This window comes from Aptenodytes patagonicus, chromosome 2 (genome assembly GCF_965638725.1).
Source record: "Aptenodytes patagonicus chromosome 2, bAptPat1.pri.cur, whole genome shotgun sequence".
Taxonomy (NCBI): Eukaryota; Metazoa; Chordata; class Aves; order Sphenisciformes; family Spheniscidae; genus Aptenodytes; species Aptenodytes patagonicus.
In genome coordinates, this window is record NC_134950.1 from 112,942,684 (window position 1) to 112,965,940 (window position 23,257).

Below are 23,257 nucleotides of genomic sequence, written 5' to 3' on the forward strand. Positions count from 1 at the left end.
TAAATGGACAATCTGAATGGATGTACTTTACTACAAGATTGGCATGTGCACAGAAACCACATGATGTGGGCACATGAGTCTAGGCCAGAAACAGGTACCTTTGGAAAGATTATAAAAACAAGACAAGTAAAAGTTGTATTTTTCCAAGCATACTGTCAGCAATCAGAAACTTGGGCTTTAGGAATTTGAGAGGTTGGTTATACCTGTATCATCATATTACAGTAATAGCAGTGAAAAGCATCATTTGTCACTGCAAACATTAACCAGTCTTACATTTTTCACTTAAATTGGACTAAACTACTGTCACATGAAAGAGCATAGCTTTCTTGATGCTATGAACGTCAGTGCAAAGGCCAAACCAAGGCAACATATACAAAGATCTGGTCTCATCTAGAAACTTATTCTGTAAGTCGCACAAATTGTTTGTAATAAGTGTACTTAGTAAAACAGTATACCTTTCAACCCTACCCTGCCAGCAGGTTTTGGAATCTTGTAGGCTGACTATATAATGGCAAAATCCGTACATTGCAAATTTGCCATTATTCCAGAAGCTTCTATGAGCCTCTGGCCCTAATATTTCTTGTATCTTTAGTTGGTTTCAAGAAGAGTACGACTAAGGACACATAATAAAGGTCATGTTTTTAAACTAATCGATGCCTCACCTTAACCTGCAACGTTAATGAACTTAGGTATCTAACTTTATGATACTGTAAAAAAATCAGATCCCTAGAAGAAAAGACAGGAATTATCCAAGGAATAATGGGCAGAAACAGGAAAAACAGACTAGCTGGGATACCCCAGCTACATTGTGTGTAAAGACACTAGAGTAGGCTGATCAGTCTGCCCTAAAAAAAGTTAGAGGACTCCCATATCTTTAAGCAATCGAAATGGAAGAGCAGAATTTGCTTGGGGGTTGGGTTTTTTTTGTCAATGTGTACAAGTGGAAAAAAAAAATGCAAGAGTCACTAAAAGAGTAGACATATTAGACTGGCATCACACTTTATTTCCCAAAATATGCAATGCAAGTCCCATAAATTAAGAAATAAGGCTATAATCAAAATAGGTTCTGTAGAACCTGGGTACTCTATATACCCTGCCTATTAACAAATAAAAGCTTTGCTTTAATTGCTATAAAGGTTTGAACTCCAGACTAAACTGTTTGTTTGCCTTGAAAAATTGATATTTTAATTTTTAACTCTTTTCTTAGTTTCCTGGGTGTTCCTTTAGACAAGGAATACTACACCTCTATTAATACTACACTTCTGCGTAATAAACATTCCACCTTAATCCACCTGGAAAACTCAGTTGAGAAAATTAATCTGTAATGTTCTTGTAACAGGCCACTTCTTTTGTAATTGCATTAGTTTGCTTTCTGAATATTGGTGTAAAATGACACCCAAACCAATTTCAAATAATGATTTTGCTAGTTGTCCTCACTGAACACAACATCTTGAAAACAATACAGAAGAAGGAAGGGAAAAGTTGTCTGTTGGATAACCAGAGCAATACATATTATAGGAGAGTGCTGCTTGGAGCAGCCATTCTCCCAGACCCTGGGGCTGTGCAAGGCTCTTCACCTATCTCCGCTGTAGACAAGAGGCAGCTAGTCCTTCCTCAACCCCCATGCCTTTTTACATTCTCTTCCATTCCCAACTACTTTAAGCTTTTACCAAACACCAATTCAAGATCAAGTCAAACAGCAAATGAAAACACAGAGAAAGGACTCTTCCCTTACTCAGCAGCTTTTATGCACCATTAAGAGGAGATGAAAGACTCCTGACTACAATCTATGCACACCCTGCAAATTAAATAGCATCAACACAATACTGTCAAGTGATACTTAATTTGCACTCAGTAGCATTATATTTGCTCTTTCTCCAAGTCAAAACTGGATTACATGATTGTATTTTGCTATTATAAACAAGCCATATTTCAACCATCTTTCAGGAGAACCATGCTTTTGAAAAGAAACGATCAGGTGGCAACCTTGTTAAGCCACATCAAAATACCCCATTTTTTTCTGCAGTGTTCAGTCTCATAGGAAAAATCTTGCATCTAATAAGGGGGCAGACAGAAGTTAAAGCAAGCTAGCTGTCAGTGTCATAGATCTGGTTGATTAGATTTATAATATAAAACTACAACAACAAGCTGACAATCACATACTGACAACCATTTTGACTTAAATTCTTCTGGGCGTAGAGCCTGACTTTTTTTGAAGGTGCAACATACGGACAATTGGATAGACCTTTACAAAGGTATTTGTACCAGACAAATGGAAGGGAAACCTTTAGAGATCCAAAAGGTGAAACTAATAGCATAAGGAAAATATTTTAGCAAGATTTTGTAAACTTTTTGATGTTGGCAAACACCTTGCTTAACAGCAAGACACTTTGCACAAGTCTTCCAAATGTCACCCCACAAAACCAAGTATTTAGTAAATTCCATGGTGCTGTAAGCCACTAGGTAAAGCAGCATGAGCCATACTATACAACAGAAGACGGTTTGAGGCCAGTGGGTTAATAAACATGCAGCCAAACACAGCACCCAACTTCAATTGGAGTTCCTTGAAAAATGGACCTTTTTTTTAAAGTCTTGCAAGGCACATGGGTCAATCAATCTTCACAAGTGATGGTTTTTAATCCTACAGTTTCCATCATCTTTATTTGCCAATATTCTGAAGAATTCCCGAGACCTTATCTTGCAAAAGACTGATAGTCTTATATATCATGAAAGCAATCACACTGCAATTAGGACTCCTATTAAGATCCACTTTTCAAAAACACATTGCACCCTGCAGTAACGTATAAACATATTAAACTCAAACACCAGACAATTTACTCTGCTAATTAACCTTCATAAGCCAGCAAAGCAATGCTGGATCTTTCAGCGAGAACTGGATATGCTCAATTTTATAACATAAAAGTTTTCTGATCAGTTGGAAAGTTTTTAAGTAAGCTTTTTCTGAACTTTGAAAAAACTACCTATCCGCAAGCTGTAATCAACACCCCAGTCTACTTTTGCCATTGAGTACTGTAGTCAAATAAAGCACAGCACATTTCTGATTACAGATACCCAATTGATAGTGCTAAGGAACACCACAGCTTTAACTACAAACATGTATGAATATATACTGTCCACAAAAGACAGGTTTTAATTTTACACACTTTGCTTCAAGGAAATTCAATGGCCAGCCGTAGTAGAAACACTGAGTAACTTGTATAAGCGTACTGGAACTTTAAGGAATTCTAACTGCTCATTTTTAGTCCTTCTGAACACTTCTCACATCATTTGCTAAAAATTTTCCATTAATTATTTTAGTACAATTATTAATATTCTATGTGTATGACTAAATCAACAGGCTACAGAAAGTTTTAAAGGATTGCACAGATAATTTGAATAAATGGTTGGAAAACCAGGCAGGTGAGATATTTGTGTGCAAATATTACTCATTATCTGCTTTAGCTGATGTGCTAGGTTATATATTAAGTATGTACAGCTTGATACTGGAATCTACTGTTAGCTTTGTACTACTGCCAAAATGCAATTAAATACAAGTAAGGATCTCAGCAACAGAACAGAAGAAACAGGTAGTGTCTTACTACATACTTAGTAAATACGGGAATTGGAGGTGTAAAAAAGAATTCAGAGATTTTAAATACAAGATACTTTTTATACTGCCTTTATTAAGTAGTTCAACCTCAAAATGAGATAAAATTGCACCTTCCATATGAGCGTATGGATGGAAGCTAAAGAAAATTCATTGCAGCTTGCTGCCAACGGGAGACAATAGTTTTCTGGATCCCTGTTACAACTCCCTTCTTAACCATAAGCAATACTCCGGATTTCGTATGATGGCAACTGTACTTTTCTCTTGATTTGTGTCAAAACTATTTTTCAGTAAGAAAAAATATTTACTCCAGTAAATCATAATTGATATACCAATATGGTGGTGGCCAACTGGTTGGCAGTAAATGACAAACATTTAAATTAAGTTTTACAGTAATTAAAAAAATACTGAAGTGTTATAAATATATTTTACACGTTAATATACTGTTTACCAGTCCTGTGTGAACACTTCATTCTGAAACATTACACTTTATACTACCAGTGTCTCTGCCATCCTTCTGCTTCATTAAAACTCAAGTCAATACAAAAACCAACCTGTTTTTTAACAGCCATATAATACCCAGACATTTTTACTGCACTTTAAAAATGAGCCAGGTCTTACCCAAAGAACTAGTTCGCAATTTAAGGTGTAACACAAGTCCACTTTTGACTTCATTACATTTCACTTAATCAAATGAAGTTTATATGTGACATAATCATAGAAACTCCCCAAAAGGCTTGCAACCCTGGTGCCTACTGCATCTCAAAGGTTGAATTTTACCATTTGAGGAATAACTAGATAAAAATTGTGTTAATTACAAATTAGCATTAGTATGACATATAACCAATAAGAAAGTCAGCAGATAAGAAATTAATAAGAAAAATACAGCAATCTTACCTTTAAGTCAAGATGAACCACATTGTTTCTGTGCAAGAATGAAACTCCTTCTAAGATCTGCTTCATAAGTCGTTTAACATCTTTTTCTTTGAAGGCTTCCTCTCTTTCAGCCACACACTGGTCAAAGATTTCACCTCCAGCAGCGCTATGGAACAATATGAATTTTATTATTTCAAAGACTAAGTTAGAGCACCCATTTTGTTCTACTTGCACTATTTTATTTAGCGTAAGCAAGATCAGCAGGCAGTAGCATCCAGTAGTGATATTTTCAGTTCTTAAACATTTGGCAAGCTTTTATAGCCTAGGAAGACTTCTCTGCAGTATGGCAGCTTTGGAGAGAAGCAAAGATCTTAGTAATTTAGGTTAGAGAATATGAATACTACAGAAACTTTGGGGACTATTTTGGAAACACTACTGACTATGCTTTAAGATGAATGCCACATTTGTTTGAGGGCAGTGTTTACATAAAAGATGTGCCTTTTGCCATTCCTATGAAACTACATGGAAATTTGGCCAAGGTAAGCCTTTGTAAACACAAAACAAAACAGCCCCACCCCCAATCCTCCTCAAAACACTCTGCACATACTCAAAAGACTAAATGTGAAGTTTATAATTGAATTGTTTGTGAAGTCTCTGGTATACAGGGATGCATTAAGTTTCTAAATGGCTTTCATCTAAAAATACTTCTGAAAATTTTAGCTCTCAGCTTGCTTCCTTATCTTTTGTTTGTATATGTTTAAATAAATGACAGAGTAACAAACCAAATAAAAATAACTACAGATGAATGAATGTTTTTAAAGTACTCTGAAGCCACATGCAGCACCATCTCTGTATGACAGCGACTCTAGAGAACTAGAATTGTTTTACAACATAACCAGATAGCATCAAAAGTAAAACAAGCAGAGCAGAGGCTCCATCTTAAAACAAGAGTGGGCATAAGGACATTAGGATGGAACCATTTTGCATATGGATTGTTGAAATAGTACTTAGCAACGTATAAATGAAATCAACACATACACGCTTTGTTCTGCATGAAATTCTATAATCATCCCTTAGTGAAAGACGGTGAAACCCCCGAGGACAGTATCTTCTCCAGTTACCCCAAACTGTGACATGCCAAACCTGACTTTGCACAATGTTAATCTTTGCAGTGTTAATCTTTATTGATGCATAGCCATCTATTCTGCCTTTGCTCGCTCTTTTCCAATAAGTTACATTACCTAGGCAATCCAGAAGACAGACAGGCATATTCAACAAAGATGTAACAGCAAATGAGAGTTCTACAAAAATGGTGCATTTGGATTATGTACCCCCAGAAAAAGAACACAAATATACTCAGTCTTTCGTTTTGTCAATACTAACTTTGCTGCTACAGTCTTAGCACCTGAAAATGCCTCATGGTTTATAAAACTTTTTGCCTTCCCAGATATTCTCATTGCTGTTATTTAAAATTCTCCCTGTGGATTGTCTTAGAAGCAAAAATAATTTAAGAGGGTTATGTCTTAACATTTTCTAAAGAGTTTTATATTTCTGTTCTATATGCTGGTGTACTGGTACAGAAGTATAATTTGATTTATTAAACTAAGATTTTCTTTTAAAAAAGAAAAGTCCATTAAATAATTATTTTTCTTCATCCTTTATCAATGATGATAGAACAAGAATAAAATGAGTTTTCATCAAAGGAGTATTAGTACTTTAATTCCTCTAGAAAAATTGCATATGCCTGACACTATCACATCTTTCTTCAGCATATTTTTATTTAATTCAAGGAAAAAGTTAGTAATATTTCAACTTTGAACAGAACTCAGGTATTAATGACATGTTAAAAATTTACACTGGATAGTGCATTCTAATATTTTAAAACAAGTTCTTTTAAAAAGCAACATCAATTGGATCTTCAAGATAGGGATAGAAAAACATCTACTCTAACCAATAAATTAAACTTTCTACTTTATAAGAATGCCATAATATGTTGCTTGAAAGAATGATTTAATTCCTTGTAGCAGTAATTTATAATGCACATACAGTGATAAGATCTACTACCAAAATTAGTAACACGATGTGTTTTACAGCAACAACCCTAGGATTTTGCTGGTATAGCTCTGCCACCTAATATAAGCAAAACAGTACTTCTGCTATTTAATTTTACGTGAAACAGGATTTATACCTTAAAACTGCTGTTGTCAACCAGGGAACACAATTTAATAGACGCAGCTGAAAAATCAGCAACAGGGAGGGCCTTATAAAGCCCTGTTTGCTATATGTCTATTTGGTAGACATCTGTTACAATTAAGTCACACTAATACACAAATTAACATTGAAGTAGGCACCAAGCTAAAATGTAGGCTACCTAGAATTATAATAGTACACTTAAAGAACTTCAAATTAAATGTATTAAAAGTCAAGGCAATAAAAGTTGAAGCTCACAATGTCCCACCACTGAAATCAAGAGACAGCACTACCATATGCGGGGAGAAAACCCTCGATCCAGAAAACTTTTTTTTAAAAGGTATTTAAGTACCTCCCAGTACTTCTGAAGGTGCCTAGGTTCATCAGCATTTTTAAGAGTGAGACAAGCAAATACAGCCCTTGCACATACACACCCCACTTCATGACTTACGAAACAGCCGTTCTCAGCTACCATAGACAAATATACTTAGCTTTACAAAAAGTTTCACATGGAAAGGTGGTTTCACATGCAATGTTTCATTTTTCGGTCAACTTTGCTATTTAGGATGCAGATAGAACAACTTCTTCCAGACAATTCATTCTATCCAAAAATTACCACATTCAAGCAAGTAACTAGTGACCCTTTGCAAGATCAGGAGGAAATTTGTTACTGGAAGACTGTTTCATGTATTGTTGCTGGGGAGTGAGCTTAATTGATTCCCTTAAGCAAAACAGACAGCTAGCTGTGAGCCAACCCAGTCACAAGTGGTTGGAAGTACAATGTCAAAATGAACTCCAAAACAATTCTCCCGCATGTCTATGCCAAATTCTGCCAAGCTCCTTAACGATACTTTCAACTCAGTTATTTTGTATTCCCTAGCTAAAGTTCAGGGAAAAAAATTTAATCAAAACACAGAAGGAATTAAAATACCTGCTAGGAAAGTATTATGGGCATGTCATTGCTATGAGTTCTATATACATGCAGACCAGGAGTTCTCTGGTCTTTGTAACATTTACCCATTTCTCCTCTAAGAACACATCTTCCATTAAGCTGTAGCTTTTCTAATGGTCATTATGAAATAACAATTTTGCAAGCCACTAGGCACCCCCACCCACCTCCACAGAAAATGTTCCTAGGGGATAAAAGCAAGGAATTGTCCTTAGGACAAGAAAGTCTTTAGGAAAACAAGCCATCTTAATCTGAAAAAAATGGATAAGGAAATATTTAAGAGCACAACGTTTTGAAATCCAGTGTTACTTAGAATGTGTTATTTCTCTAGTACACACTCCCTTAGCTAAGCGTACGAAAAAACACAAGACATAGGAATTCTTTCCAAACTTAAAAGCTATGGCAGCCAGAATTCTTTAGCTATTTTAATTTGTTTATGAAAGCACTGTTGTGCTATTAACTTCTCTGTAGTTTCAAGTGAAATCCAACTGCTCTTAATCAATGAAAAGCATGCTAACATTTTATTACTGCTTATCAGCATAAATGACCTAAATGACTTCAGTTGGAAGTCTGGAGCAATAATCTTGGGTTACAATTATGTTGACTTTAAATTCAATGGAGACTGCATCCTTCAAACATATCTTAACAATGCACTGTATGGAATTCAGCATCCTACTTCTTTCAAGTGCACTTACAATACACTACCACAGTCATTTAGCGTATTATTAGAAAAAGATTGAACAAATCCTCAGAGTACAGATGTGTAGATAACAAGTTCCTAGAATACACTTAGTTTCAAATGCTGAGTGAGACCATATACAGTCTGCAAGGGCCAAAAATTTACTTCCTGAATCTTATGCTCTGTCAAAAGTCTTTCTTGAAAGGGTTAGCTTTGGAAGATAAATGGAAACTCATCTGCTTTCTGTACACAGAGCTTATATTACAAGAAGATCACACCGAGGTGGTTGTAACACTATCAGCAAAGGTTCACGTTCACTACTGCTGACAGTCATACGCCCTTTCCTTGGCTAGGCATACCATTAGATAGTAAGCAAGCAAGTGAACTTACTGAGAACTTTTCCAGTGTAAGGCTACCATAACATACCAGCGTCCCCAAAGGCTGAGAAAACTGTAAATCCGTATCTGATGAGAGGACATACGGGAAGAGAAGCATCCAAATGCATTAAGTTGTAGATACCGTTCTTTTCAGTTCTTGGCTCTCAGACAAATGCGTCTGTCTTTTTTTTTTTGCCTTAGCCTTTCCAATCAGGCAGCCCAAGAACTGAATGAAACACAAACAAAAGGTAACTAACTCCATTTGAGAAGTTTTCCTCTAAAACTTTTTGAAAAGCTCCAGTCTTGATTTGAGACTACCATCTAGAACAACTTTGTGAATTGCTCTAATAGACAAAATGCACACATTGGAGCAGCAGTTATTTCTGATTACAGTGGTTTTGCTTCAAGATCTGTTGAATCCCATGCTAAATGAATTGTTTCCTTCCAGCAGACTCCTACTTTAATCAGTCACACCTCCAGTAAGTAGGACAATAAGTAATGTCAAGACAATACAAGTAGTAACATTATCCAGGTCCAAATAACTATAGGTGAAAAAAGCACTTCATGCAGCATATCTAATAAACCCTGACCATGTCTTCAAGATGATAAAGACAACTTTTTTCTTTTTTAAATTAAGCGTAACAAAAGTCTACTATACCTACACAAGACTGTGGCAGGTAATTACTCAGTTCAGAAGCTCTTCACAGAAAAATACTTAACGGCTTAGATTTTGACGTTACACATACAGGTTTCTTTAATATCCGACCCACTAATGACCCACTAATATCATCTGTCCCTTCCACCGATGTGTAAACATATGGTGATGAACACTTATAAAAACACCAGTTCTTAAGCATCAGATGCTCTGTTGCTAGCTCTGTCAAAAGAAATTGGAAAAAGCCAGGTGGGTTGCATACAAATATTGAGCCCAAAAGTTATAAAAGAAAAAAGCAAATTTGATATCTGGTGTGTCAGGTTATCCAGATTGTATCTCTACCTTTTTCAGTAAAAGTCCAGTTTTCTTTTTCATTCATTCCATTTTCACTGATATATAGAAACATGACTGACCCGCAGATTAATTCCAGGCTTTACATACTACCCTTTCAGACTTACTTACCCTTCAACTCCTACTTAAATCCTCTGTTTGAGGTCTTATGCCAACAAAGAGAAGTCAGAGACTGTTGTCAGGGTAGATGCAGACAGCCACCAATTTGCTATCCTACAGCTGAAGCCAACACTGTAATGCCTCATTGCTTCCCATTGTTCAGAACTTAATATTAACAGTTAGTGGCTAATTTTAAGTTTGTTTTCTGTCAAAAATTGATGCTGCTTGAAAGACAACCCTCCACATAACATGAGTATTTCTCTTCATGAAGGCAAAGCACTAGTTGTCCCCCCCCCCCTTATGACAGATTCAACATCAAGACAAGAAACTTAAAAACCTTAGCAGATAAAGTTAGTGGCCAACAATTAAGTATTTGTTTTTCTCCTTCCCAAGATAAAGATCTGCCACACAGACCATCAAGCTTAATAGAAACTGAAATGCCCTAGAGAAGCTTGCAGTCTAGATACGTTCTTTAATCCTCTGCATACAGAATGTCAGAAATTTACTAACATTCATACCTGTTTTGTTGCAACATGTCTCTGGAACATGCTGACATTAAAGAAGCATCCAGATGTATTTGCTGAAGTCAGGGAAAGACTGTTTTTGTAATTTACAACTCTAACACACAGCTATTTATCTGAAATAAGGTATGACTGTTTGATGCATATAAAAACAATAATGGTGCTAATTACTGAACAACCTGGTGACTACTGAACAACCTAGTTAATACTTTGGATTAAAAATGTTTTGCAATTGTAAGAGAACTGAGTTCTAAAAGAAAACTAGCAATTTCGCATTAAAATTATCACAAAACCCATTGCTCATATCAAGCTTTGGATTCTACCACTCATGTTATATCTCTACGGGATCCAGAAATTTAAACTGCATTCTAGTTAGATCTGTGCTGCTAGTCTTTAAAGCATGTATTTATGAGTCTCCAATAACAGCAGTTAAAACTCCAGAAGCTCTGTCACACCTTTGCATTAGAACAGACAGGTCAATATTTCATAAATCATGAATTCCATAAGGGCACAATGAAGCTGAAAAAATGTATTCTAGAAGAAAGTTTGCCTTAGCAAACACAGTCTCATTCCATTTCACTGAACTTTACAGATACAGTTTCTTTTGACTTCTAAACAAGATCAGATTGGGACACAAGACTTCTCACCATTTCTTTTTGTTATCAAGCAAGGAAAGAACTGTACAAACTAGATTTATCTTAGCAGACAGGTTAAGTCACTTTTGAACTATCGAGCCTCACTGTTCCTCTCCTAATTATTTAAAATCTATAGAGCTTGAACAGGATCTTAACAGAGTTCAATAGCAACAAGCATTTGGCTGCCTCTTGGAACCTAGATGTCAAATATCTAAGCCACTGGCATATTAGATGAACAGTCACAACAGCTGCAGAAACGCCCACCTGGACAAACTCAAGGGGGAAAAAACACACAGACAAATGTAGAGTCACAAGTTAAACATCATTTGAAAGAAACTATTATAGGTCTGAATCCTCCTACTCTTTCTTCCCCAGAAAGATAATGATTTAGGGAGTTTTTCATTGTAGATCATAGGGGGTTTTGATAGCTGCTTTTTAACAATGACGTTGCTTTCAATACCTGTTTCATAACTGGTAAAAAAACCCAACAGATTTCACCCTGTCTTTGTCACAGTCAATGAAAAACTGCAGTTTTTGAACAGATACTCATTGCTTCTTTCCTCTTCCTCTTTTACAAGTAGGGAGTGTACACAGTTCATATTTCACTAAAGATTTTTAACTACATAAATTATAGTTCAGCTTTGAAGGATACTACATAATTGGAAAAATTTATTATAATCTGCAGTAGTTACAAGACTGCACATAACTTCTTGTAATACTGATTTTCTTAGCAATTCTTTCTGAACTCAAGCAAGCGTAACAGGTAATCAATAAAATCTTTTCACATTATTCATACTGACACACAGTACTTTCACATTATTAGTTTTAAGCAAATACTGCACAAGATTATTCAGGAATTATTACTAGTACTTACTATTCCAGGACTAAAATCATCTCTGTTGCAGTTTCATAAACTTCATGCAAGTTAATGACCCAAAGGTTGCATTGTGCCAGCTCAAGGACTGCAATTTCGTGGATTATTTCCATCCGACAGTCTTGGCCCTTTCTTCTTTTTCTCATGAATTTTGCTGCAAACTCTCTTTCAGTGTCTTTCTGGATACACTTCTTCACCACTGCAAATTTTCCTCTGAAATGAAAGAATAATTTTAAGTTAAAATTAAGTCCCTTAGTGACAACATTAGTATGGCCCTTACAAATTAACATTACAGGAAACTTGAACTAAATCACTATTAATGAATACATTTAAAATATGTTCTAAATTTAGAAAGATGCCTTGCTAAGTGACAATCCCTACACTTAAGTTAGGAACATCACAAGCCAGAATGTAATTTAACCTCCATTAAAAATAAGGACTTAAAAACCCTATCAATTCAAGGAACATGGACTTCAAAAATACAAAATAAACAAGCTGTGCTAGTTTGCAAGATTAAGGTATCCTCAAACCTTTCATTAAAAAAGCTGGGAGAAACCAAAGTGTACAAACAGGCAATTTATGCTTTCTGTGACTACATTACAAAAACCTACATAATTGCCCAGCTATTGTTTTCTAAAGCATCCCACTATATTCAAGGCAACAGCAACCAGCACTCTTACTGAATAACTGCTCAAAATCCTGCTCCATTTGCCATGCAATATCCAGACTCTGCTCTGCATTTTCAAAGATGGCACTTTGTATTTTCACCATAATATGTCTCAAATGATAACAGCCAGAGTTTTTTGACTGCTTAATAGTTCTCAAAAATCCCTTATTCTTAGTCTCAGTGTGTAAGTAAGGAACACGGATCATTTAAAAAAAAAAGCAGTTTGACCAACATAAAGCTTTCTAACAAAATTTTGGGACAATGATAATGTGAATACAAACACACACTGAGCAAACTGAGCATAGTGCTTAACCCACGTTAATGAGCGTCATTTCTGACAAAGCACACAACCGATGAGTTACACCAAGCCAGCAGGCTAGCTAAAACCACACTGAAGCACTTACGTCAGAAGACTTCCCCCCCAGCATTTTGGACGGAAGTGTCTGCTCTAAACTTCCTTGCAGTGGAGTCCCAGGCCACCTGCTCCACTCTGTTCCATTCATACAGTACAGATTTTTAGATTGAAAAGGTCTATTAGTTAATATCTGTCATCTAATGCAATGATGAATTCTCATACTTTGAAGTACAGCAATCTTTTTTTAGTTCTTACCATACAGGTATAATGTTCATAAAGCCTTTTTTATTTATATGTAAAAATTTTCTTATAAAGCTGCAGGAATAGCTTGGAGATCTTTATTTCGGTTCTTTGCTTAACTTACCGTAGGGTTGCTGAAACTGAAATAAGAGTCCTCATCTGGTTTGGAACACAATTACATGGGTTTTGCCTCTCCTACCTCCAAGCTGAAGTTTACAAAATTAACTAATTCAGCTCGCGTCAAACTTTTTACTCTCACAGCTCCTAACCTATTGGCAGACTTACATTTCCATGAAATGTAACTGCTAAAACCAAGCTGACCACAACTTCTTTTAATAGGCATTTGTTTCAAAATTACCCAGTCTAAGTGAATTAAGTCAAATAAGCACCCACAAAGTGGGTATTTGCCAGGCAATCTCACTAAAATAATCTGACTTCTAACCACTGATACCGCCACAGTTATTCTTCTAGGAATAATATTTTGTATAAGCACACATTATCTACAGCACAATAGGTATTAAGACTAGATCAGAGCACAGCCCAGATAGCTGTGAAGGTAGACAAACAGTAAGAATATGCTTTCAATGTCTTGAATCCAATTTTTGAGATAAAGTTCTTAATTATTTAAGTACTTAATTAAATACTTAATTACTAATATATACGTTAAGACAAATTTTGCTTTGCAAATGCATGAAAATAATATTATAGGATTTTGTAGCACTAGGAAGGTGTTGACAAAAGGTCACTATAAAATGCGTTAATCGCTATAGAGTTACCACAGGAGGAACAGACACCTAAAGCCTCGAATAAAGCCTAACAACCTGGTAGGTGCCTGGTACACATCTATCAAAAACCATGTTGGAAGTAATAACAAATGTGTATAGTAGAGACAACTCATCAGGAAACATAGGAATGTGCTCACGATGCCCCTGATCCCAACAATATTGGGAGGACAGTGTTTCTTTTAGGTAGATTTCTAGGAAGTTTGTGACATTAGTGTTGCAGCTACAGGTATAAACATCCCTCCAGCATTGCAATCCTAGCCACGACAGAGCACAACCTTCCTTATGTAGCCAGTGAAAAGGATTTTAAGTTATTCCAAACGAGGACACGCATCTGTATGATTCAGTGTACAATATAAAGCTATGCATTTATCCAAAGTGTTAAAATCCTTGCTTAAGGTTTTTAGCACCAAAACCAAAAACAGCACAGGAAAAAAAACCTAGCAACTATGCTGATAAGAAAAAAAACCCAACAGACAAAAATAAATTGTGAGACTAACAGATAAGCCCTTTAACAGCAACTTACTTTCATACCTGGTAGATACTAAGCCTTTATATCAAAACCCTAGACCCCTGGGTTCAGCCTTCTCTATTTTTCTTAAATAGTCTTTGAATGCAGAGTTTCCTTCTGGTTGAATGTCGCCTTAGCACAGAGTCAAAACTTTTAATTCTAGCACTGGTGAAGGACCTAGAGAAAGTAGTTTAGAAAAGTTTGAAACCTCTATAATACAGCTTTCAAGAAGCACGGTGTTGTTTTGCATTACATACAAAATCTATCTGGAAGCAAGTTAATTAGCCTAATGAGTAGCAATGTTGCCGATTCATCGCACATTAGTCACTATGGAAATAGAACAGTATTCACGGGGCAGCAAGAAACAGCAAGAGCCACCACTGTGTGTGGCCACACATGTCCTGTTTAGCTGAGCTGGCCAGAAGCCTGATAGGTGACGTAATTAAAAGGACAGGTTACACGGGAGTTCAGCCGGCTGACAAATACTAGTTCTTAGTTGTTTAAGACCAAGAATCCTGCCCAGATTCTTTATGGTTATACCTATAATTAGAGCTATTATAACTACAGTCTGTAGAACTCATCTTTTCTGAATACAATCCCAAAAAGATCAAACTTGACGAACCTGATGTTTATAGCTAATAGAACTAATTACTGTGCAGCAACCTAGATTCATGCCTGAAAATTTCAAAGCTAAGATCCAAAGATACCATCCACTGTATGGTTAAGCCAAAAGATAAATTCGTAAAGAATTTCTTTTTGATAGAGACAGAATAGTAGATAAGACAGATATAAACAAGCTTTCCCATAAAGTACACATTGCATACGCTTCATCTTCGCTTTTCTTAAAATCCTGCTTTTCAGAACTCCTTATAAAAAGATCTAAATAGCGAGAAGGGTATTAGATCAGAGCATTGCTAGTTTAGGTGTATTGAAAGGAGCTAGCAGAGAGAACACTGCACTGAAGGAAGAACAATTTTGAGAGGAAATACTTAACATGCATTTCCAAAGTTAAAAACTGACTACCAATCATCCAAACACAAACAAAAATGCTTTGAAGGGAGACATGAATAGGAAACTAGAAGTAGTTCTCAGTCCTCACAAGAGCCTCATTCAAGAATTATGATTTAAGATAAATCATATCTGATTACAAAGAAGCTCAATGTCATCTTTTCAGATTGCCAATAGAATTAGCATTGTTTCATCTGGCATACATTACGGCTAAAGCAAAAGCCTCAAATCACAAATCAAATGTCAAATCAGATAAGCAGGAACATTTATGTCACACCAGTTAATTTTGGTTGTCACAGGCTCAGAAGAACAGAAAACTAACCTTACTTTAACAATTATTTTTAAAGTGACCTATAAAACCCTGGCACTGTAACAAAGGCAGGAATAACAGCAATTCCTGTGAAGATATTTACTTTTTATAAAGTTCAGAAAACTTTTCTGATATCCACAAAACTATATGCAATTTATTACATAACTCATATAAAACATTTTTTCTGAAGCGTGGGGTTTTTTTTTCCCCCTACAAGTTTTGATTTCCAAACAGCAAGGTGTGGGGATTCCATTTCTGATGTTCACAAATAATTTACTCATAAATTTATTCTCAAATGGTGGAACCAACTACTTGCAACTCTTGATTTTCACCTCTTTTCTACTTTCACTTCATTCCACAACTGTTTCACCCTAGCTGTGCTACTGCAGAGAGCAGCTGAGGACAGAAGTGTAATAGCATGTACATTCTTACTGATGCACAAAATTGTACAAGTGTCAGGTACCACTAAGATGCACATTACTGAAAGCTACCTGAGAAATAAGCAAGTTCATGCCAGAGTTTGTGGGGAAAAAAAAAGAAATTCAAGACATGGGTTATCTGCACATGAAACTACAGCCAGGTCACTAGTTAGAAACAAAGAATATTTCCTTACTCTGTTCAGTCTCCTCAGATGATTAAAATACTTGCTATTCTTAGCTCTGGGTGGAGAATGACCTTGTCAGCTTTAACAAAGAAACAGGAATGAGGAGAATCAACTGAATTGCACTTGACATACATTCACATGTATGCGCTGCATACATTTCACTAGCAGAAGATTGCTTGTTTTAGAGCAATCATTTAAGGTGACTGTTACCTTCCAGTGAGAAGAAAGCAAGGCCAGTCATTTATGCCTTCGTTCAACCCAGCTCTAGCATCAGGACTATTATTTTCTGTACACAAATGATGATTTCCATTATGTATGTAGCTTGTTTTACATAAAAAAAAGAATGCAATAACCCATCAATGAGCTGAAGAATTAACTAATAGTCTAGTAATATTTTGTGTGCAATTAGTTAGGAGTTTTTCGTTGAGGAAAAAGAGCAAAGCAACTAAGTACAATTACACTAGACTCTTTAAAGAAGCTCTAGGTAATACGAAATACATTGTTCCCCATTTTACAGTACAGTTATGGCTTAAGCACAGATAGTAAGGGGAAGAAGAGTTAAGCATTTGGTGTCTTGTCCTCTGCAAAGGTTACACTACTTCAAACTAACCTAACTCAAGCCAGCACCATCTGAAAAGACTTGAGTCTGAGTGAGTTGATGAGAAGTGGCACCCTTAAAACATCCATCAGAGGTAAATTTGATTTTAAACATCATGCAGATGAAGATTTGTGTGAGAACATTCTGATCTTGGGACAGTAAAATTAATAAGGCTGTGAAGACTTGCCCAAAATTTCATTTATTAAAACATTTCATTAAAAAACCTGCCATTTCCATGTCATCTTAAGCAACTTAAAATAATTTCCTTTCCAGAGCAGCCATTATAACCAAGTTTTTGGTATTTTTCCTAGCAGCTGTATTTCGATAGACTTGCAAATGCCTGTTCAGCTACTGAATGAGGCAGCAGCCTTTTGAAGCACATAAGCTCTGCGTTCTCAAAGCAGGTTTTTTCCCCATGAGCAGAACCTCCGGTGACATTGTGACCAGGTTCCTCCCAGGCTCATCTACGACTTTCAGCAATACTTCCCCAGGACTTCCACCTCTAACATACCACCAGGGGCTAGCAGCCCCAGTACCTCCCTTCCCTACATTGCTAGAACTACACCACCTCAATGTTTTCCCATGTTTCCCCCTCTTCCCACCTCCTCCACACATAGGTGACAAGGGAACAGAGGACAGAAGCCCCAGGTGCCATGGTGAGTTCAGCATACATGCATTGGCTGACTGGATCCGAGGCCAAAGAGCACACAAACCTCCTGAGTTCATGCAGCAGCCTTACTCTCAGCAACGGTGCTAAATCTGCTTTTTCTCTCCCTGCTGTCAGTTTTAAACTCAATTTATACAAATGTTGTTATTCTCAAAACCTCTATCTAAAGTTCAGCTTTTAAATTTTTTCCCTAATTCTGGGAAGTGGGATGGACAAATACAGAGTGTATAAACATTTTTCATTAGCAAATTTAGATACCAAATTAGAATTAAAATAGACCATGTTGTGTGCACAAGGACTGCTTTTCATCCGAGACAAAAACCTGTCATACCTGGGTGCTAATTTGTCCGAGTCCTTTGTAAAGATAAGTCTCTACTTATGGGTAGAGTTTACACACTTTATGAACAGATAAAAGTGAAAACATTTCTGCTAAGCATACATTATCAATAAAATGACAGAGACAGTTACAAGTGGCAGAGACACTTTCCATTTACCACCTATGCTTTGTCACAATGAGTTAGCAAAAAATTGTTTTTAGTCTGAGTACTTGAGCTGAAGTATCCACTTTTTCTTTTAATCAAAATGTAGTAAAAAAGTAAGCATTTAAAATTGTTGAATAAAAAACCAAGCACATACATTCAAATGTATAGATTTCTATATTCTAAGAGAGAAGACAGTGAAAACATTTGTGAAGTAGAGGAGAGAAAAAGGTAGTCTGAACCAAAATATGTGCAACTGTTGCACATAATTTGACAAACAGAACAGTCACTTAACTCATTTTAACATAACTACAGGTGCGAAATCACAACCTTCATGCGAAGGTCACCTTTAAATGTAGTTCTGGTCAAAAATGACTCCACACAAAAAGCCATGTGTTAAACACATTTACGTGTTTAAACTGCAGACTAAGATTTACTGTAGTACTTAATTTTTGTTCACAATGTAAAGGTAGTAATTTCAGTTGTACTTTTGTGTGCCAGAAGGAAGCTTCATCTAGTCTGTTTTCTGATTAGGCCAATGAATATCACCCAGCTTTAAGAGAAGCTCTCACTCCATGGCAGAACGGCAAAATATTTTCTGAGAAGTCCTCTGATCTTCAAATAAAAAGTCTGAGCAGCAGTGATACCAGGACATCCTGTGCTACACTGCTCCTACGCCTTCTTGACTGTTGCTTACAATTTAGGCTGTTTCGTAGCCTGCATTTAGTTAGCTTCAGTTTCCAGGCCCTGGACATTTTGGTCACATCATGCTGAAAAAGCTTTCTCACTTTATGGGATATTTCTCCCACCTGCTTCCCACGTGAATGCTTTAGGCCACTGTGTTTGAACAGGTATTTTTCTATTAGTACATCAGAGCTACTAAGCGAGCATTAAGCTGACACCTAGGCAACCTAAAAATTTGTTAGAGGTACTTACAGCAGCTACATTTGCTTTGAAACGCCTCCTTCCTCTTTAGCTCCAAAGGGGCTGTTTTTGCTGCTGTATAAACTGAGCTACACAGCTAGCGTAACTTGCAAGATAACATATATTAAGGAACGTATCTCGCTGTATATCCTGTGGTATTTCACCTAATCTTTTTTATCTGAACTCTTTAGATAGAGCACCTGTGATTCTGAGTAAGAATACTGTCACTCTTTTCATAAGTGACAATTTCAGACAAAAATACTGGTTTAGTGGTGCTGAAATTCCATATATATAGTCCCTGAGATGCAAAAATCTTTTAATGAGACTTTCTGCCCCCAACCTTGCTTGCTATCAGTCAGGTGTTGAAATTATACATAGATTAAACCTTACATGTGGAGTCACTTTCAAAACCAAGTTTTTCAACCAGCTTTTTAATTCTTTGAAAAGTTCTACTATTACATTATTCTCAAGCATATGCTACCACAAACTAGTCTCCTCTAGACTTGTTTTTCCCCATGTCACAGCTTACAAAGCTCAAGGGAAAAAAAAAAAACCAACCAAACCAAAACGGGGCAGGTTTCCATCTCCAATGGAAATCTAGAGCAATACTCTCTGCTCCGCACCGGCTCCCAGGGAAGAGCGCAGTATCTTCCCAGCCAGCTTCACAAGGCTGAGGATGACTTGTTCGCTAGAAGGAGGGACAACCAGCCGCGGCCAGCAGCTGGGGTACAGCTGCGCTGACAGCTGCCTCCCAGCACCCCTTCCAGCCAAGCCAAACACTGCCCGGCCAGTGCGATGGGCACGTCCTCGGAGCTGACCCACAGCAGGGCGAGGCCAGCAAAGGATGCCACTAAAGGCGGCTCTAGCACTGACAGGGCAGTGATCCCCCTCGCTCCCCCCTCCCACTATCATCTGGTTCTGCGCAAACGGGGCAGCAGAGGAAGGGGCAGCAGGTGAATACGCCTGGTGACTGCCTGCCGGCAACTCACCGCGGCGGGCAGCGAGAGAGGAGACGCAGAGCGGAGGGAATGCACCGACTTCGCTCCCAGCCTCCCCCGGCAGCCGAGCGGCAGGCTCCGCCGCGGGCACATGCCTTGCACTCGGCGCTTCGGGCGAGTCGAGCCGGCGGGGACACGGGACGCCTCCGCCCTCCTGCCACCTCCGCGGGAGCACTCGCACCCCGGGGACGGGGCGGCAGCGCCAGCCGCCCCCCGCCCTTGCGCCTCCCGCAGCGCGCTCACCTGCCGAGCTCCCTGCCGGGGCTGAGGCTGTACCGCTCCTGGAAGGGCTCGGTGCGGATGGGCGTGCGGATCTCCGTCAGGAAGCCTCCTCGCCGCCGGCCTCGGCCGGGAGCAGGCTGAGGTGGCGGCGGCCGGTCATCGCGGGAGCGGCTGGGTGGCGGCTTCTCCTCGGGGCTCATGGCGCGGGGCTTCTCCCTCAGGAGGGGGACGCCTTCTCCTTCCCCTCTCGCTCTGCCTCTCCGCCGGGCTGGGCTGGGCTGGGCTCCCCTCGGGCTCCGGGGTGAGCTGCCAGCCGCTGCCGCTGCTCGAGAAGGGCGGTGGGCAGCACACGCCGCGCCGAGGGGATGGAGGGGCGGGGCGCAGGCGCGGGGCCCCGCCCTTTAACGCCTCACCTTGGTGGAAGGGCGGGAGGGGGAGGGGAGCGAGGGGCGGGGCGCCGCGCGGCGCCTGAGGGGACGGTTGGGCAGCGCCACCTGCTGGTGGCCGTTGGGAGCGGGGGGGGGAGGTGGGTGACAGAAGGCGGGTGGCGGGCGCGGTGGCGGCGGACCCTCCCGCAAAGTGACGAGATTTAACTACTAATAAAGCTGAGGTGAGTATCTGAGTGACGTGTTGTTGGCTGGCGAGGCACCACCGTTCGGACTTTTCTTCGTATCTGCGTGACCCAGGAACTCACTTTGCGGGCGCTCAGGCGTGCCCTGAGGGAGCGGTATGTCAGAAGGGCAAAGCCTGAGGTGAGACCGCAGGAGCTGGTCCTGAAGGGCATGCCCTTGTGGGGGAAACAGGGCTCAGGCCCGTAGTGGGGACACTGGGACGCAAGGCTGAAGGAAGGCGAGGACAAAAGGGGCAGCAGCAGCTCTGAAGGGGACAAGGACACCTGAGCCCCCCTAATGAAACCTTGGCCTCTGTGGTGTCAAGGCATAAGCTCCAATTAAGTCCTTCCCACAGCTGGGGCATACTTGGCTCCTCTGCTCCACGCATGCTTGAGCTCCAAATGTTTTTATGAGGTGTGTAGGAACTGCCTCCCAGACATCCGTTTGTCCAGGCCGGTGGAAATTGTCTCATGGATTGAGAAATGGCTGTACTCCTCTCACTTCACAAGCTCTTACTTAATGTACATGTTTAAGAGACCTGTTCTGCATGGCAGTCATTTATCGAGGCACTGCTGCGGCATTTGTCTCCATTAAGGGCGTAGAATCTCTCTGCCATTGCCTGCCAATATCCAGAGCACGAGGGAGAAGAGACTAATGAGGAAACAGGCCAACATACAGGAAAGGATTCAGCCCAAACCCCGGTCATTGATCAGGGATGGGAGCACGATTGCTGAAAAGGCATTTTTCTGGAATTTCCTCATTCACTCAACACCAAATCCAATTTGCAGAAATAAATAGTTTAGGAATAAATTCCAGAACCAGTATATACAGTAATGGAGAGTTCAAGACTTACAGTATCAATGTGCTTTCCACTCAGAGCATTGTTTATGCTGTAGCAGGGCCAGACTACCTGGCCTGTTGTTCGGTTGTTACTACTGAACAATAAAATTTGGATTAAACAAGGGTTAAGAAATTGTTACATCTGAAAGTACGTATCAGAGGCATTTACTACAGAGAAAAGGCTGTTGCCTGAAAAATAGATCGTATCTTAAAAGTATGTTAATCCTAAATGAAGGTTTCGGATACTTAATTCTTGTGATATTTTCTACTTCTTAACTTATTTTCACAATCACATTTTCCTAGGGGGGGGAAACCTGCAAAAAATTTATGGAAAGGAGTGCAATTACTGATTCTGGAATATGAACAGACCTTCCTCAAAATACTTTGGGATATTTAAGGTTCTCTGGCCATATTTTAAAAAAAAATTATAAGTTTTAGATTCTTAAATGCCTTTAAAAACCTAGCAGTTGGTTCTGTATAAAACAAAACATGGGCTTACATTTTTTTCAACATATGGTTATTCAGATAAATTTAAGATATATTTTTATCTAACTTATGGAGACTTTTGAGTATATCGCTTCTTACTATCTGGAAGGACTTCTACTTCATATAGCATGTAAGTTTATGTATTTTTCGCCCATAGGGTAGAAAATACCACCAAAGACATCAGAAGTTCAGTGTCTTAATATAACAGGAAGATGGATTTGTTGCATTCTTAAAAAGAATTATCCACAGAATAGGAAGACAATGACAAAAGGAAAAATTGTGCTTTACTGTCTTGAAAACTGACCGAAATAAAACCTTTTCCCACTTTACTATGCACTAGCAATAGCACAGGCTAGGATTTGCTCTGTTGTACCAGAATATTATGGAGCTGATATATGCTGTATTAAATTTTCCCTGTAGAAAGAATAAACATAAGTTTTATGACTCCCCTGTGTATTAAAGTAGCACTGATCTTGGTCTTAAATACTGCAGCATAAGCTTATATGTGCTATCCACACAGGGAGAAACATGCGGATATGAACAATGCTTGATTTATTTAGAGATAAGCTAACAGACATATCTAGGCTGGTTACTCTCATACGTTACCTACTGAAAAAATAGATGCACTTTTTTTCCGTTGTTTGGATATTTGGCTTCAATCACTGCAATATTATTAGCTGTTGTATGCTCAATTGCACTCAGATGGCATAACAAAAATTGTTTTCTGCTTGTACAGATAACATTAACTGTTTTATATTTCAATATATTTTTTTTTCTTTTCTGCCAGTAGCATCCAAGGAATTAATTCTCATGAGCTGTATTTGGCCTGCAAGCTAAGAAGCAGGAGGTGAGGCGGAAGACACTACCACAGGTACTCTGTTTAAAAGAATGTCCTTTTACAATTTATGTCTGCCTGCACCAGAGTGAAAGAGCGATTTCAATTCTGCCCTGAAGAGGTGGATCAAACCTGTTGCATAGGGACATAAGCTTTGCTCAGCTGTATCAGTCTGACTCTAGCTTGATCTTCACAGGACATTTCTCTTCCCAGTATGAATGTATTCAGGCAACTTGTACATGGTGGAAGAGTTACCCTAAATCATCATCATGATCATGGTCCATTTATAACAGAAATATGAAATCTA

The 23,257-nt window shown here is 38.6% G+C and overlaps 1 protein-coding gene across 1 annotated transcript in view; it reads right to left on the minus strand.

Annotated features, from left to right (window-relative positions):
* The window catches only part of STK17A (serine/threonine kinase 17a), a 28,854-nt gene extending 8,345 nt beyond the window's left edge, over positions 1 to 20,509 (minus strand). The window contains exons 1-3 of the mRNA XM_076330768.1: positions 20,200 to 20,509; positions 11,814 to 12,026; positions 4,505 to 4,649 (exon numbers count right to left, since the gene is read on the minus strand). Coding sequence (XP_076186883.1) covers positions 4,505 to 4,649; positions 11,814 to 12,026; positions 20,200 to 20,378 — 537 coding nt within the window. The 5' untranslated portion in view covers positions 20,379 to 20,509. The remainder of the gene's footprint in view (positions 1 to 4,504; positions 4,650 to 11,813; positions 12,027 to 20,199) is intronic.
* Positions 20,510 to 23,257: the final 2,748 nt, after the last annotated feature.